General features: G+C 66.7%; 1 protein-coding gene across 1 annotated transcript; it reads right to left on the bottom strand.

The window, feature by feature from the left end:
• Positions 1–1,105: 1,105 nt before the first annotated feature.
• TBKBP1 (TBK1 binding protein 1) lies at positions 1,106–8,905 on the bottom strand. The gene is made up of 9 exons (XM_059830339.1): positions 8,684–8,905; positions 8,483–8,605; positions 8,301–8,405; positions 7,590–7,743; positions 7,331–7,491; positions 7,193–7,242; positions 2,537–2,655; positions 1,472–2,217; positions 1,106–1,234 (listed from the first exon to the last, which is right to left on the bottom strand). Exons 1-9 carry the CDS (start codon positions 8,903–8,905, stop codon positions 1,106–1,108), a joined length of 1,809 nt encoding a protein of 602 aa, XP_059686322.1.
• Between the last annotated feature and the right edge of the window lie 8,593 nt (positions 8,906–17,498).

Here is a 17,498-nt window from a genome sequence, read left to right as displayed (position 1 = left end):
TGGCTCTGCCGGGGCTGGAGGCATCAGCACCGGGCTTGTCCCCTACTCTGTCCCCAGCCCTGGGGGGCACCCGCAGCCTGCCCCCCCTCCCCGGGACCCAAAGAGAGGAGACAGTTTCGGCCCCCCACAGCATTTCAGGTGCTGGAAGGGTTTTATTGGAGTGGGTGGCATTGCAGAGGGCACAGGTCCCTCTCCTTTGGGGTCCCGGTGCAGTGGGGGGGGGCCGCACCCAGCCGAGCCCCTCGGGGTGCATGGGGGGTGCGTGCCGTGGCACGGGGGGGGGACATGCAGCGCGGAGCAGCTCGACAGGGGGGATGGTGCTGCGGACCCCCCCCCTTCTCCCAGCAGCTTTGAGGTAGATTGAAAGTGGGGGGGACGAGGGGGACAGGGTGGGGGGCTCAGGGTGAGCAGCCACCTGCAGCCCCGGGCTAAAGGGGAGGGGTCCTGGTGTTAGGGGGCTGCTGGGGGGCTGCGCTGTCCCCACGCCGGGGGGGGCCAAGGTCAGAGAGTGACCTCGGGCCACAGAGCCCAGTGCAATGGTGGGGGGGTCCATGGTGCGCCTCGGGGTTCGTTTCTCAGCAGCATCGTTGTGGGGAGGGGAGAGAAATGGGGGGGGGCTTTGAATGTGAAAGAGGGGAAAGATGCTTGAGCCGGTGGGACAAGGTGAGGGGGACCAAGAACAAGCAGCTGCCCCCCCCCCGCCCCAACCCAACTCTGACCCAAGGAGCCGGGGAAGGGGCAGCCCCTTCCCTTCACCTGCTTCCTGGGGGCCGGATCCAGGACCCGGCCCCTCGAATCCTCCCTGAGATCAAGCAGCGACACCCAAGGGTGCAGATGACACCCAAGGGCGCAGGCGGGTCCCCTCCAGCAGCCACCTGGGACGGCATTATCCTGGTGCCCCGATTCGAGCATCCGAACCCGGAGTGGATGCAGGGACGGGGCAAGGCGGGAGCAGAGGAGCCCACTTATGGGGGGCCAGGGGCTCCGGGGTGGGGGGGACGCAGTCTTTCCGTAGCTACTGAAGACTTGGAGGTATTTCGGGAGCCGTGTCGCTCCTCGTGTGTTTTCATGCAGCATCCAAAGATCGGGGAGCAGGGGGGAAGGCTCAGATCTTGCTGTTCTCCAGGTGCGAGTCGATGTGCTTCACCAGGGCATCGTCCGGGTAGCCGATGGGGAAGGCCAGCTGGCACAGCGGGCAGCTCCGCACCTCCGAGTCCACCGTCTCCAGCAGCAGCTGTAGGGGCACAGGGCAGCGCTGAGCCCACCGCCCGCTGGGGCCACATCCCCCCCCTCCTCCTTCCCAGAACCCTCCCACCGTGGGGTACGGGATGGGATGCCACGCAGCCGGTCAGAGATGGGGAAACTGAGGCACGCTGCGGAGCGATCACCCTGCCTGTATGGTGGGGGGGATTCCCTTGCCTCTTCCACCCCCCAACCCACCCCAACACATCCCCGGGGGGGTCCCACTTACGTTGATCGAGGGCCAGGACTGGGCGTGCTCTGCCCGGGCGTACGCAGCGGCCGTCCGGTGCACGGCGTCAGCGTCGGGGATGGGGAAGCCAGCACAGAAGGAAGCGCAGCGGATGGCCCCCGCCTCGGGGCTGGGGGGACTGGGGAGCGCCCACTCCTCTTCATCCGACGATTGCTTCTCAAAGCGCATGTGCTCCTCAAAAGGCTCGCGGGTGCTCAGGGGGGCCCCTGCGCCCCCCAGGTAGACCTCGCCGTAGGGCCGGTGCTTGGGGAGCGTCGAGGCTTCGGGCTGGAGCCAGAGCGAGCGGCTCTGCTGGTACAGGGCCACGTTGCTCACCTCCGAGTAGCTGCGGCGGCCCTGGAAGCCGGCTTTGATGTGGCGGCTGGAGGGTTTGGCATAGCCCAGCTCCATCCTCTCGCCGGGCAGCCGGTGCGGTGACGCCGAGGCCGGGGACGGGCAGGGTGGCGGGGCTGGAGACCGGCGCTGCTGGGCGGGTGACTGGCTGGAAGGGGGTACCGGGGACCGGCGCTGCTGGGCAGGGGACTGGCAGGGGCCGGGGGCTGGCGAGCGACGCTGCTGGGCTGGCGACTGGCTGGGGGGTCCTGGCGAGCGCCGTTGCAGCGCTGGCGACTGGCACTGGGGTGCTGGCGAACGCCCCGGCGGAGCGGGCGAGGGGCACTGCGGGGCGGGCGAGCGGCGCTGCTGGGCTGGGGAATGGCACTGGGACAGCGGGGAGTGGCGCTGGCCTGCAAAGCAAAACGGGGCGGGGGGGAGCACAGAAAATACCCCCCATCAGCTCGGCGGCACAGAAAATACCTCTCATCAGCCACGTGCATCCCGGACGGACGGTGGGGATGCGGCCGTGGGGATGCCTGATGGGAAGGATGCTCCTGGGGAGGGATGCTCCAAGGGATGGATGGTCTTGGGGACGGATGCTCCCCGGGATGGATACATGCAGGAGCTCAGCAGCAGCCGGAGGATGATGGCAGCCAGCGTGGTCTCCCTGTTTTTTGCATCCCAGCCCCATCCAGGTGTGGGGTGCCAGCCCCCCCGGCCCCCCCTTACCGCCACTGAGGCTCTTCTCCTGCAGCAGGGCACGGAGGATCTGGCTCTGCAGGGAGCTGAGGTTCCTCAGGCGGCACAGCTCCTCCGTCAGCTCAGTGTAGGCCAGCGCCAGGTTCACCCTGCGGCGGGGATGAAGCGTCACCGAGGGCAAAACATCCCTGGTCCCCCAGCTGGGGGGGCCCTCCTGCCATGGGGTGCTGTGGGGCACACCCAAAACTAACCCAAATTGAGCTTTTTAACTCAAAAGGGAAAAGTTGTGGCCGTGCACCGCCTGGCATCATACCCGCGGCCGCCCCGTGCACCGGGAGCAGGAGGGAGGTGGGTGTCACGCTCCCCCCGCCCGCTCTTGGAGGCTCTGACAAAGTCATCAATTCTTCCCCAACTTCGGTGTCACTTTTCAAAACCATATTCTCTGCGGTGATGCGAAGGGAGAAGCCGTCTCCCGAGGGCCCCGCGGGGCTGGGCGCTCGATGTGTCCTCCTGCGCCACGTGCGGAGAGTTCAACTGAGCCGTTGTGACACCCCGGGGACCCGGGAGATGCCGCTCGTAACAACAGCCGACAGGTCTGCCCCTGCCCACCCTCCTGTCATCTCATCGGGGGCGGGGGGGGAAGAAAAGATGAAAAAGAAAAGAAGAAAGAAAAAAAAAAAGAGAGAAAAAGAAAAGAGGCAAAAAAAAGAGAAAAGAAAGAGAGAAAAAGAGAGAGAGAAAAAGAGAGAGAGAAAAAGAGAGAGAGAAAAAGAGAGAGAGAAAAAGAGAGAGAGAAAAAGAGAGAGAGAAAAAGAGAGAGAGAAAAAGAGAGAGAGAAAAAGAGAGAGAGAAAAAGAGAGAGAGAAAAAGAGAGAGAGAAAAAGAGAGAGAGAAAAAGAAAGAGAGAAAAAGAAAGAGAGAAAGGCCTTTTCCCCAGCTCGGTCCCCATGTCACGTCCCCAGAGTCCCCACGGCCCTGCCAGGGTGGCACCAAGGACACGAGCATCCAGGGACATCCCCAGACACGGCTGCCCCCGAGCCCCCCCCACCCATGGCCCCACCACCTCCCACCTGTCCTGCCTCAGTTTCCCCTCTGTGGCCACCGTAGGCACCCGGCTCCGAGTCTGGGACCCCGGCCCCGAGGCTACGGCTGCTCCCCAAAGCGGGTGGGTCCCGGCTCCCCCAGCCCCGGCGCTGGATTTCGGCCACTCCCGTGGGGGGCCACCGCAGTTCCCCCCCCAAAGTCACGCTGAGGCGCAGGGCGGAAGCGCCAAAACCGCAGCACCGGGGCGGAGGAGCGAGCGGTGCCGGGGAGGGGGACACGAGCAGCCCCCGTCCCCCACCCAGGACACCCTGCCGGGACCCCCTGCGTGGGAAGGAGGGCAGGGACCAGCCCCATGGGTCCCCCCTGCAGCTGGGGGGGGTCCGCAAAGTTTTTCGGGAGGTTTGGTGCTGGGGGGGAAACATGGGGGGTGTCTTGGTGCCCCCAAAAAAGCTCCGTTTCGGGGCAAACTGGGTTTTTGATACGCAACTGCAGATAAGGCGTGAGAACAAAACAGCCGCCGAAAACCCGGCCGCCCACACCTGCCCGGCTGCCGAAAGCACCGCGGAGCATCGCTGCTCCGGCGGGAGCAGCCGAATCCTGCGGGACCGCGTGGGTCCCCCACGGCCCTGGCAGGACAACCGACATCGTGTCCCCTCCCTGTCCCCGGCCAGAGATGCTGTGGCCAGTGGTGGTGGGGGGAAACAACAGCGGGGCTGCCAAATGTGGCTGAGACCCCCCCCCAGCCAGGACCAGCGAAGCGAGGGGCTGGGGTGCAACATGTGTCCCCCCAAAAGCACGTGGTGGGGGGGCACCAGACCCACACAGGGTGGGGGGGAGCGGCACGGCCTCACCAGCAGCCCAAGGGTGAAGTTGTGCCGCTCCCCCCCCCACTGGCAAATGACACCCATCGCCCCCGCGGTGCAGTCGGTACCCGGAGAGATGCCAACCACATCACATCCCCCCCACCCACCCCAGCACCGGGGGGGGGGCACCACCCAGAAACTTGGGGACACACACACAGTGGCATCTTCATACCACCGGGACCGGGGCTTGGCCCCCACCCTCGGTGGCAAAGTTAATCTGGGGTGCGCGGGTGCTGGCCAGACCCCCCCCCGGGTGGGGGGACAGCGGCGGGGGGTGGGGGACGGAAGGGGTGACCTCGAGCGAGTCACACCTAGTAAACAAGAAGCCGGCAAAGACTGAAATAAGAGCAGGAACCGCAGGCATAGCTGCCATCGCCGCTGGGCTGGGGGGAGCGTGGGCTGGGGGGGCCCGGGCGCAACCCCAGCAGCCGCTCGGCCCCTCCTTTGCCACAGGATCGGGGTGGGGGGAGCCGGGGAGAGGAGCAGGGGACAGGGATGTCCCAGCAAAGCATCGTTGGCAAAGGAGGCGGCGAGCACGGCGGCAGCCCCAGCATGGGCACCCATGGGTGCAAGATTCATTAAAACCCACAAAATCCCACCAAAACGGTGTCAGCAGCAGGGCAGCCAGAGGGCACGGGGGTGGCGGGGGGGGGGGGGGGGCTGTGCTCCGACCCCCCTGCACCCAACACCCCCGGCTTTTGGCACTGTGTCACCCCTGGATGTCGGCGGTGACATCCTGGGGACGGATCCTGCAAAGCATCCCCCAGCCCCGCAGCTTTCCAGCACCCTCCAGCCCCCGGCACCCCCCACCCTGCTCCCCCGGGGGCCTTCCCTGGGATTTGGCTCCCGGGTTGTCCCTGGCCCCCTCCCGAGGAAGCACAAGCTGGAACAGCCGTGACCTCGGAAAGGACAAAAATGAGGACAAAACCAAGAAAAGAAACAAAAAAAAAAAAGGGGGGGGGGCTGGAAAGACCCCCGCCCCACTCACGCCGCGGCGGCACGCTGACTAATTCGGCAAAAGTCAGCGAGAGGAGTCACCCGGAGGTGGAAAGCACCAATATGGCGCCTTTCACACCAAAAAAAGTGGTGGAGAGGAGCGGGTTACAAAAAAGAGCCGTATTTACAAGAAAAGACTGGGGAGGGAAAGGCTGTGCCGGGGGGGGGGGTCAGGGAAAGGTGCCCCCAGGCCTGGGGGTGAGGGGTGCGGAGCCAGCCGTGCCTCAGTTTCCCCACCCCGACCTGGGGAAGTTGGGCTTAAAACCAAGGTGGGTTTGGGAAATGTTAATACATATATTGGGAGTTTTATTTCCCGGTGGGGGCTGGATATTGTGGGCAGGCGGACAGGGAGAGGGGGGACACGCCGCGGGAGGGACGGCATGGGCGGTCGAGCTCAGCTCTCCCGGCCACAGCGGGGCTGAGTTTTTCACAAAATAAAGTGAATTAAGGGAGGGAAGTGTGGGGAGGGGTATGGAGGGACTCCCCCAAAACGCGCGGCGGAGAGACAGGGCAGCAGCTGCCCGGCCGCAGCCCCTGGGGACGCCAGCACGGATTCAGCCGGCCCCCCCAAGTCCCGCGCGCTGATTTACGCCGGAGAGACAAGAAACGGCAAAAGCATCCAACACCTCGGGAAAAAGGAGGGGGGAACCCCCCCCAACACCCCAGCACCTTCCCAGCCCCGCGCCAGGCGAGTCCCCGCGCGTCACCTTTTATCTGTCCACAGCTTGGCACGGGCTGCCGGCCCCCGCGCATCGCCGCCCGCCGCAGCCCGCCGTGCCCGGAGGAGCCGCGATGCCATCCTGGTGCGTCCCGCCTGGCGTCACAGCACGGGGGGGGGGGGACAGGGGTGCGAAGTCCTGCTGCCGCGGCCTCACAAGCACCGGCCGCGGTGGCGACACACGTGCGGAGGTAACGAGGCCGTTGCCTAATTAAGCGGGTTACGGACGGCTGCTTTTAGGGAAAAATCTCAGCACCGGCACAGAGCTGCTTTGCACACCCCCATGGCAGGGTCAGCCCTGGGGGGGTTAAGGGGTCCGGCCATGGGAAGCAGCCGCTGGGTGTCTTGGCCCAAACCCCCAAATCTGGGGTGCTCAGTCCCTGTCCCAGCACTACACGGCACCCCAGGGGTGCCCCGATGGAGCCCCCAGAGCTCACGGCAGGGGGAAGCCAGAAGGAACGGCGAGGGGCGGAGGAGGGACTCCCAGCACCGGCACTGGCACCGCAACGGCTCCGCATCGGTTATACCATTCCAAAAAGAAATGCAGAGTTTGGTGCAGAGCCGGAGAAGGGGCAGCCCGTGATCCGGGGCAGCCCAGACATGTTCCTGGTGGTGCCTGGTGCAGCCATCCCGGCATCCCGCAGCCTGGCACGGCTGTATGGCACAGCTTGGTGCTGTACGGTGCTGTACGGCGCTGTACGGTACTGCACAGCAGCCACAAACCGTCAGTGCCCTCTGGAGGCAGCGGCACACTCGCCGAGCCGGCACCGCACAGTCTGTACAGTGCCGGACACCGGATTGCAGCCACGTTGCACCCGGAGCCCAGTTCAACTCCGAACTCCCAGGGCGCACAGGGTGTTTTTGGGGTGCAGGATCCCACCCGCCTGCAGCACTTCAATGGGGGGGGAAGCCCCCAGGGACCCTGTCCCGTCCCTCCAGGACACCCTGAACATGAAGTCCTGCGGTGCCTCAGCAGAGAGTCCTGCGCGTCCCCATCCCTCCCTGCCAGGGTGGGGACCCCCCCCCCCAGCCCAGCCCTCGCCCCAGTCCACCCCCGGCACTTACTGGTCATCGCCCACCTTCTTCACCCAAGCCATATCCCGCTCCGACTGGTCCTGGGGAGAACAGACATCCCGTCAGCACCCGGACCCCCACCCACCGGGGATGGGGGGTGGTCCCGCACAGCCAGTCCCTGCTCCGTACCTGCTCCCGGGTGTCCTGCAGGTGCTTCAGCTCCGCCTGCAGCCGCTCGCACTCGGCCTTGAGATGCTCCTCGCGGTGCTGGGCGCGCTGGGTCTCCTGCCGCGCTGCCTCCAGCTCGGCCTCCAGCCCCCGGCTCTGCCAGCCCCCGGCACGCTCCAGCACTGCGGGCAGGGCACGGCTCAGCCCCCGGCACAGCGCCCGGGCTGCCCCGCCGGGGGGTCCCGCGGGGTGCTGTGGGGCAGGGAGCGGGGCAGCTCACCGTGGGTCAGGCCGGGGTTGGGGTGCAGGGCGAGAAAAGGCACCTCCTGGCCTGGCAGCGGGGCGCCCAGCCCGGGGAAGGTGCCACCGTCGCGCTGCCGCAGCTGCTGCTCCAAGCTCCGGATGCGGCTCAGATGCGTCTCCACCAGCGCCCGCTGCCCGGGGAGCGGGAGAGGGTTGAGCCCCACCAGCACCGCACCCTCTCCCCGGGGTTCATCCTGCACACCCCCCCCCCTCCGGCAGAGCCGGCGCTCAGGGTCCCCATGGAGCCAGTGGCCGTCCTGGCAGGGTGATGGGGGGATCCGTCCCCAGCACGTGGCCAGCCCCGAAGAGGGTGGCATGGTGGAGGTGCCCCCCCGGGCGGGCAGAGCATCGCACGGGGTGGGGTGGTAGAAGCCGGGGATGCCCGGCTGAGCCCGAGCATGTGGTGCTGGGATGGGAGACACACACCGTGCCGGAGCTGGGAGCACCCCTCTGTGAGGTGGGAGTGGGAAGACAGGGATAAAGCCGAGCCACGTGCGTCACTGCAACCCCCAATGTGGCCATAATGGGGGCGAGCAGCCACGGCCCCCCCAGCCCTGCATCCCCACCGAGTCCCGGCGGTGACACCGGCGGCCCCCCCGGGGATGGAGAAGCAATCTGCTTGGCTGCTGTCACAGAGCAGGGAAGGGGACCCCGACGTCCCCAGGCACCGGTCCCCGCCGGCACCCACCATCTCTCCCAGCTCCGTCTCCAGGTCAGCCTTCTCCACACACAGCTTCTCGTAGGCCTGGATCATCTCCTCCAGCTGCTCCTCCCGCTCTTTGCTCTTCTGCAGCTGCCGGGGAGGCAGGCAGGGGTGGGTGGGCAGCTCGGGGACCCCCCACATCCCCTGGCCCCCCCGGCCCTGCTCACCTCGTGCTGGAACTGGTTGAGCTGCTGCTGCAGCGACGCCTTCTCACTCTTGAGCAGCGACGTCTCCTTGGCCTCGTAGAGGGAGAAGATGTGGTCCTCCCCGAACTCGCCGATCAGTGGGTACTGTGGCCGCGGGGCAGAGGCATCAGTGGGCACCCCCGACCCCGTGCCACCCCCCCCTCAGCCCCCCCGGCCCCTCACCTTGACCTCGTACATCTTGAGCCGGCGCTTGAGCGTGGAGTTTTCCCTCTCCAGCCCCGTCAGCCGGTTCTTGATGTCGTCGTAGGCGGTGATGAGGGCGAAGTGAGAGGCCGAGCACATCTCGCCCGAGAGGTCGGTGTTGGGGCTGTCGAGCCAGTCCTCGTCCGGCCCCAGCGCCTCTTGCGTCAGGATGCTGATGTCGTCCTCGAACATGGAGTCCATGTCCTGCCTGGGGTGGGGGGGACGGATGGACAGACAGCCAACGGTGACCCCACGGCCTCGTTCCCCGGGCGAAGAGGGGATGAACCCAGCCGGGGGCAGCCCGAAGCCCCCGGAGCAGGCGGGGCTGCTGGGGCACTGGGTGCAGGATCTGGCCCGGGGCAGGGGCAGCCGTGGATCGGTCCCCGCCTGAGCTCGGCTGGGTCCTGGGGAGGGAGCGGGGTCTGCAGGAGCTCGGCGTGTCCCAACGGCAAAGGGCGACGGAAGGACAGTCCCGGGAGCCGCCACCAGCAGCGGCTCTGACCCCGCAGCGTCCCCCGGGGCGGCGGGGGGACACTGGCCAGGCGATCGCCTCTGCCCCCACGGGGGAAAGGAGGGGGACGGGGGTCCTGGCAGCCCCCACGGCAGGGGCTGTCACCGCTGGGGACAAGGGTGGGAGCCAGGGCGGCAGAAAGCATCCCCGGCAGAGCGGCCCCAGGGGGACGCGGTGACTTTCCCTACGTCCCCCTGGGAACGAGCGCCAGAAATAGCGTCCGGTGCTGCTGCTTCCCACCCCGCGCCGCACGCGAGCTGCTTCCCGCCCTCCCACACCTCCGCGGCGGCACGCAGCCCGCGTCGTGCCCTATATACCGGCACTGCCGCTCACCCCCCGGGGAGCCACCTGCCTCAGGGCCCCCGAACCGGCCCTGGGGGGGCCCTGATCCTCCGTCCCGCTCTGCCGCACCGCCCAGCGCCGCAGGATTTGTCCCCAGTCGAGGATTTTGAGTGGTCGAGGCTCCCAAAAGCCGCTGCCACCGGCAGCTTTCCCACAGCTCCCGGGCCGTTTGGCACAGCCGGCCCGGTGGGAAAAACCGCACCTCGAGCCGGCGAGGAGGCAGTGACTGCGGTGCTGAGCCCCGGCACCCGCACGCGGTGCTCTGGCACTGTCCCCCCCTGTCCCAGCCAAGGACCCTACGGGCGCTGGGGTGGCCGCCGGCCGCACGCAGCCTCGCTGGCTCAGGCAGACGTCTGGGAGCCGCCGCCACCCAAATAATTCATAGCACAAAGCTGAAAGAGGGAGGCGGTATCTGCAGGGTGATGGCAGGGGGGGGCACCCAGCCCGGCCCCCCCACCCTGAGCCATTTCTGGAGCCAGCCCAGCCCCACGGGCATCCCCAGTCCCGCTCTGCCCCAGGGGACAGACCCCCCCGGCTGCTCCGGCAGCTCCAGCATGGTTGGGGTCGGGTGGTCGTGGGCCGGGACGAGGAGCGCGAAACGCAGACAAACCCCCCCAGCACCGTGACCCCTCCTCTGTCCCCCCTGTGAGGGCCTTAAATCTCCCCCCCCCATAGGCCAGCGATGGAGGGGACCCACCTCTGCTCGGGCAGGGAGGTCACTGTCATCATCATCCCCCCTAGGGAAACTGAGGCACCCCTGTGAGCCAAGACGAGACTCCCCAGGTCTCTGGTGACCCTGTCAAAGCAAGACCCCAGGAGTCCTGGGTCACGGGGCCGGTGGGTGCCCAGACCCCTGCACGGGCCCTGCCTGGGGGCACCGTGCAGGCAGAGGGGGAACCCCCAGTGCCGAGCGGGGACGGGACCCTCTCCCTCCCTGACACGCAGAGCCCGGCAGCAGCTCTGCACCCACAGCCTGGCCCAGAGTCCCCTGGCCTGGCCCTGCTGCTCCCCAAGCCGTGCCTCAGTTTCCCCATCTATATCATCCTGCGACACCTGCCTTGCAGCGGGCCCCAGGCGCGGGGCGAGGTGGTGCGGGCTGGGCAGGGCTGCGGCGCAGGCACGCGTGTCTCAGGTGTTGGCAGCGCGGGCAGCGCAGGCAGGGAGGCGCGGTGGGCAGGCGCTCAGGAGATCAGCCACGAGAGGGTCAGCAGGAGATGGCGGCGCTGTCATTAGGCTCCAGGGGCAACGGCGGAGGTCTGCACAGCACCGTGCTGGCGACGTTCCCTCCACATTCCCAGCGGTCGGCCCCTCCTCGAGGCCTACAAATGCCTTTAAAGAGAGCAAAAACGGGGCTGCGGCTCCCCGCCACCGGGACGCTGCGGGAGAGCTTGGCCGGCGAGCGGCCGCTCACCGCCCCGGTGCACCGGTCGGATGGGGATGGCAACGGGCTGCGCGGGGCAGCGGGTGCCACCGGGATGCTGGCACCCAGCTGGCACCTGGGGAGAGGCACCGCACAGCCACCCGGACCCCCGACACGGCCCCGCTTGGGGGGTCTGGGAGGGTGCGCCCGGTGGGACCGAGCTCCAGCGCGGCCCCGGGCAGCCTCCCCCCGCCACGCACCCCCTGCCCCGAGCCTGGGGGGGCTGTACCCGGGACAAGCCCCCTCCTCAGCGCTGTAACCTCTGCGGGCGCTTTCCCCACTGCTGGGGGGTGCGGGGAGGGGGTGCGGGGAGGGGGGTGCGGGGAGGGGGTGCCGGGAGGGGGGTGCGGGCGGCCGAGGAGCGCGATGCCGCGGCCCCGAGCGAGCACGGACGGGGCTGGACACCGGCGTGCGGAGGGGACCGGGAGCCAACGTGCCCCCCGACGCCGGGAGCGGGGCCCGGGCAGGCGGGTGAGCCCGGGCGGGGGTCGCGGGCACCGGCGGGGGGGGGGGGGGGGGGGGATCCCCGGCCTGCGCCTCCGGTAAACCCACCCCGAGGGCCCCCGGGCCGGTGCCGCCCGCCCCCCCTGCGCCCGGTGCCGCACCGCGCCGGGGGTCTCCGGGCGGGGAACGGGAACGGGGCCGGAGACGCAGGAGGGAGCCGGGGCGGAGCCGGGGCTGGAGCGGCGGGTGAGGGTGGCGGGGGGAGACGGGGATGGGGAGGCGATGGAGGCCGGGAGCCGCCGGGTACCGGGGCCGGGCAGGGCGGGGGCAGCCCGGTTCCCCCCCCCCGGCCCAGGCCCCGCACTCACCGGCGGTGCGGTGCGGTGCGATGCGATGCACTGCGGTGCGCTGCGGCGGCGCCCGCCGGGATGCGGCTCCTTCCCCGCCCCGGTGGGTCTCGGTCCCGATCCCGATCCCGGTCCCGGTCCCAGTCCCGGTCCCGGCCGCCCCCGCCGCGGCCGCCGTTTCTTCCGCTCCGGAGACACCGCGAAACCACGTGGGCACCGGGCGGCCGCCAGCCCCTCCCCCCGCCACGCGCCGGTGCCGCCCCCGGGGCTGCCCCCCCCCCCCCCCCGCCGGTCCCCGGGATGCTCCGGGGGGGACACGGACGGACACACGCACACACACGCTGCCCCGCACCCCCGCAGCCCCCCCCGGAGCCGCCACTCCCGGCCCTGCCCCGCGCAGGGGGGGGACACCGGACCCCAACCCCCTCCCGCGACCCGGACCCCCCCAGCGGGGCCGAGCCCGGGGCCGGGGGGCTTCTCCCCTCCCGGGCAGCCCCGGGGGGCGGTGGCGGAGCAGAGCCGCAGCCACACGCCGTGGGGGCTGGGCTCCCCCCCCCCCGGGAACATTTTATTCCCTGAATTGTTCTCTCGGAGCCGCTTCCATTATGGAATTACATTTTTTTCCCTTTGCTGCGCAGGGTTATTAATAGCTGCTCTCCTTTCGCCGGCACCGCTGCTGCCGGGGGCTCCAGGGCGAGTCCCGTGCTCTGGGGCACAGACCCCGCAGCCCCCCGGGGCGGGGGGACCACTGCCCGCCTGCACCCACCGACCCCGAGGCCTGGACGGACAGACCCCGAGGCCTGGACGGACAGACCCACCGCACTGGCTGACCCCAACAGCATGAGCGCTGCTGCCGAGGCCTCGTCCCACCCCACTGCAGGACCCGGGGCGGGGGGAAGCGGACCCCCAGGGATGGTGACCGGAGGGGGGGCGATCCGGGAGACGACAGCACGGTGCCATCCCGTGTCCCGGCCATCTGCCTCCATCACGCAACGGCTCGTGCCGGGCTGGGGGAAAAGGTGTCCGCACAACGCCGGGCAAAGATGGTGCTTGGCTTCCCCCAGCCCCTGTCCCCCCCTCGGAGACCCAAAGGGAGCGAAGCCCCCGGCCGAGGAGCTCCCCCCGTCCTAGACCCCCCCTCCCGGCGCTATGTTTAGCGCAGCTGTATCATCGCTTGGATGGAGCCTGGGCTGCGCCGGGAGAGCGCGGCGGTGATTCAGCGCGCGGAGCATCGCCGCAGGAGTGGGGCCGGTGGCGGAGTGGCCGGACCCCCGCCCGCCCCAGGTTGGCATCAGTGGGTACCGCTCGTGGGATGTCACAACGTAGGGTGATTCCCGGGGCTGGAGCAGGAGCCGGGTGCCGCGCCGGGGGTTTCTGAGCTGAAAACGCAACGCGAGGCCCAGGAGGTTTTGGGAGGCTGAGGCCAGGCGGGCACCGGGCTGCTCCGAGCAAAGTGCGGCCATTTCCATCTGAATTTCTGCCAGGGAATCGGTGTGTTGCCTTTGGTGCGCAGCCCGGAGAAATCAACAGCTCTTGGGGGCTTGGGGGGGTCACAGGGCTGGGCTGAGAGGCGGGAGAGCACCGACGACCCCAGGGGAACCAAAGGGGTGCGGGCAGGGGCAGGCAGGAGCCGGGGGGGTCCGATCTCTACTGCAATCAGGGCTCCGGAAAAATCCCGAGCACCAGCTCCAGCTTTGCTCACGCTGCCAGATTGCTGCAAAGCACTTTGAAGTGCAAATTAAGGTTTTCCATCAGGTTCGAAGTTAATTTTGACGCAAAGAAAACAGCACGGCCTCAGCCCCGTCTGTGCGTGACGGAGGCAGGCGTCGGGCCAGGGATGGGCAGTCCGGCGGGGAGCAGCGGGCAGAGGGACGCAGCCCAACGCCCTCCCCTGAGCCCCCCCAGGGGCTGCACGCAGGGGACGGGCACACGAGCTCACCCTGCATTAAGGAGAAGCCTTGCAGCCGCCCCGGGAGCTGCGGCAGGGTCGGCCGCGGTGAGGAGGAAGGCAGAGAGAGACTTTAGAGGCAGGAGGAGCGAGCCAAGCTCCTGTGATCGTCACCTGCGTAAGCCAGGCCCCGGGATTTGGGGTCCCCATCGCACCTCCACAGCCAACGCACCATCCAGGACCATGCGTACGGGCAGAGCCGGATCCAGCGGGATGCTCTACTCTTCCCGAGGCTGCAGCTCTTCCCCTGCGGTTTCCCCAGCAGCCACCCCACCGCCCTGGTGCAGCAGGGATGCCGGCGGCAGGAGCCGAGGGGAGCGCGGGGTATCCTTCCCTTGTGGCCTTTTCTCCTTCTCCCAATAGTTTCTGCAAAGTTTTAAGTCGAGAGCAGCCTCAGGAAAGGTCCCCCCGACCGGGAAGGTCCCTCGCCGCTGCTTCTGGGGCGCTGGGGACCGGCCTCATCCTGCAAAGGGAAGATCACCCAATAGCAAGGGGAGGCTTGCAGCACCCCCGGACATTTGGGGTGCGATGGTTGAGAGATGCAACGCTCAGAACGAGGGGAATGGCTCTAAAGCCACATTTACAGCAATTACTGCACAGCCAGGTAAAATTCCTGCTTCCCAGCAGCGTTCGTGCATGGGAGCTCACCGGGCAGAGCGATGGCAAGTCATTTGTTCTGCAGCGATCCCGCTCTCCGGCTGCCCTGGGCACTCGACCCTGAAGCCAAAGGCACCTGCCCACGCTGTAATGTGCCGGTGGTCAGGGATGCGGGCAAGGATACAGGCAGGGATACAGGCAGGGATGCGGGCAGGGCTCCACGCACTTACCCCATCAGACTTCACCTTTCATCTCCCAGCTTTGCTTGCAGCAAAGGGAAGACCAGCACCCACCTCCCCACCCAGGAGCCCCGCCAGCTCCTCAGCTGCTTCCAAATCCAGCTCAAAACCACATTTCTCCACCCCCCCCCCCGGCGTTACACGAGGCTCTGGCGCCTGCCAAGGACGGTCCCTCGTGCTCCCTTCCCTGCTGCCCGGCCGTGCTTTCGCCCTGCCTCCCCTGCATTTCCAGGCGTCTCTCAGCCCGCCTCTCTCCCAGATCCCCATCTTAACTCCATAACTGAATTATTTAACTCTAATGCATTTCGGGTATGCTCAAGGTCTCGGCTAATTGGTGCGCTTCCACAGTGCCGGCGGCAGGGAATGACGGAGAGCAGGGGAAGGCGGGCAGGGGAGGCGCGAGCTCTCCTGACCCCAGCGTCACTGGGAGGCTGCAGACTCCCCGGGTTCACACAAGGCCTGAGCTGCGTTAGAAACACCAGTTGAACCCCAAAACGTCACCTTCATCATCCTCAGTGACCGTCTCGCATTTGTTACCCCCATTAACCACGTTCAGAAGGAATGAAGGAGCCCGTCAGATCCCTCAATCAAAGGCTTTACCTGCCTGAGCAAAATTATTTATCGCACTTAACGGCGGAGGCAGCGTTGGGCTCCTCGGTTATTACCAGTGAAAAAGATGAGCCTGACTGCCTTTTGCAGGGGACACTTAAAATCCCCCCCCGGTGACGCCCAGCGTTAGCCTGCAGCCAGCTGAGGTTTTCCCTTCCACCCCCATCAGCTCCGGCCGCCGCCGGGACGAGGCCGAGCGGTGATTCCGTCCATCAGTTCCCACTCACAAACAGGGTCTAACGCGGGAACACAAAACCCCATTCCCACCAGCGGCCGCAGGCGCGGTTGTGGAAGTGAGCAGAGGGCTTAGCGCGGTGCAGAGGCATCTTTACGGCGAGAACCTCATCGTCCTGCCACGCAGAGTGGAAAACCTCAGACCGTTTTCCACTTGGCTTATCCGGCCCCGCTGTGGAACAGCACTGGCTTGAAAGAAGGGCTCCACGTGTTCAAAAAGCCAGCACTGAGCTCGTCTCCCACCTGCACGAGGCATCCCCGGGGCTGCCTGAGCACCCACTCCACGCCCCGAGCACCCTCACCGAGGTGCTCAGCCCTGTACATTCAATGCAAAGGCTGCAGTAACGTTCCCAGCCCGGCGCTCGCATCGGCGCCCGGTGGGGGCTGCGACCCAGCGACCAGGACCGGCACAGGACACTCCGGGCTCCCCAAAAGCTGCAGGCTCTGAGCACAGAGCGACTTTGCTAAAATGCAGAGGCAGCCGCACACACGGACGTAGGAAACCATGGCGGTAGCCGGCACCGGAGAGCTGCAGAGATGGAACTCTGCGTCCCTGCCGTTTCTCACCGTAGGCTCGAGCTCAGCCTAGCAGGAGGCAAGTGAAAGGCTGCGAGTCCTCGCACAACCCTGCTGCTGCCTGATCCCCTGTCCTGGCCACGGGAGCAACACGTGGAAGAGGACAGAGGGGAGTATAAGCGGGGGAGAGCTGCATCGTGTGACCAGAGAGCATAAAATCCTCTAAGTCCCCGCGCCGGAGCCCGTCCCTGACCAGCACAGCCCTTCCATAATCGCGCCGATCCTGGCTCAGCACCCATGCGGCACATCCAGCTCCTGGGTGCTCGCAGGGGGGAGGCTGGACGTCTCTCATCTGGACTCCCCGGTATTTCGGTCATGGCAGGAAAGCCCCGTGTCCCTGCTGGGCGAGGGTACACCAGCGATGCCGGGGTAGCCGTGCAGTGCCCGCGTTTCACAGGATGTTCCCCATCACAGGAAAGCGCGGTTTCCTCCAGCGCTCCCCAATAGCTGACACAGACCATTCACCGCCGGAAAACCACCCGCTCCGCTGGCGGCCAGCTCCTCAACAACAGGGTTAAGGAGAACAGCTGTAAATTTAAGGTCCCCTCAGCCAGAAAGTTTCATTCCAGAGTGGTGACCCCAGCTCAAGGGCCACGCTGATGGCCCTGTCCCCATCGTGCCACCCCCATGGGTGGGAAACTGCTGCGTTCAGCAAGCGCTGGCGGTGCCAGACAGCGACTGCGAGCTACAGCAATCCTTTGCAGGAGGGCGACAAGGCCACGCTATCACCTCCGAGACTAGAAAAATCAAGTTGTTGGTAGGGTTCCCCCCCGAGGCTGCAGGGAAACTGGGTTTTCTCCTCTCCCCGTAGGGACGCAGCCGTGCCGGGGGAGCTCAGCACATCAGCCCGCTCACCTCAAGCCACCCATCGCCAGAAAGATGCTAAATAATAAAATTCAGCATGGGGAGAAGAGACCGAACTCCTGCTCCCAGAAATAGTTCTGCACGGCCCCGCTATCCCCGGGTGCCGGAGTGGCACATATGGCTGATGACACACTGCTGTCACCTCCGGCTCCCCCAAAGAGGAAACGGGCGATCGTCACTCATTGAGCGCACACCCACACAGTCTCTCCGAGCCACCGCGGCGGGGGAAGATTGCTGGCAGGAGGAGAGGCGGCAGGCTCTGGGAAAATGAAGCAGCAAAAAAAAAGTAAGGAAAACAAAAATAAAGCGGCTTTTTTTTATTTAGAAGGTAAATAAATCGGTCCTACCAATTTGTTAGTAACTGGGTCCTTTCCAACCGTTATTACCGAGCGGGCGCAGCCGGCGGGGAGGTGGCACGGTGACGGTGCTGGCATGTCACGGTGGGTTAAAGTCTTTGCTATCAGAAGGCAGATGAGCACCGAAGCGCCGGTTCCTTCGCTCGGTATGACTGACAAATTGACACAATTAAGTTAATAAAAGGAACTTGGTTGGGAGCTCAGATTTCAGGATTGCATTAATGGGCACTTTGAGAGATTAAACTCTTCCCCCACCTGCACCGACAGATTAGTTTAGAAGGAAAGGGCACGACACAAAGTGCCGGAG

Source organism: Gavia stellata, chromosome 28 (assembly GCF_030936135.1).
Source record: "Gavia stellata isolate bGavSte3 chromosome 28, bGavSte3.hap2, whole genome shotgun sequence".
Classification (NCBI taxonomy): Eukaryota; Metazoa; Chordata; class Aves; order Gaviiformes; family Gaviidae; genus Gavia; species Gavia stellata.
The sequence above is the reverse complement of the archived record's forward strand: the minus strand, read 5'-3'. Positions and strand labels throughout refer to the sequence as shown.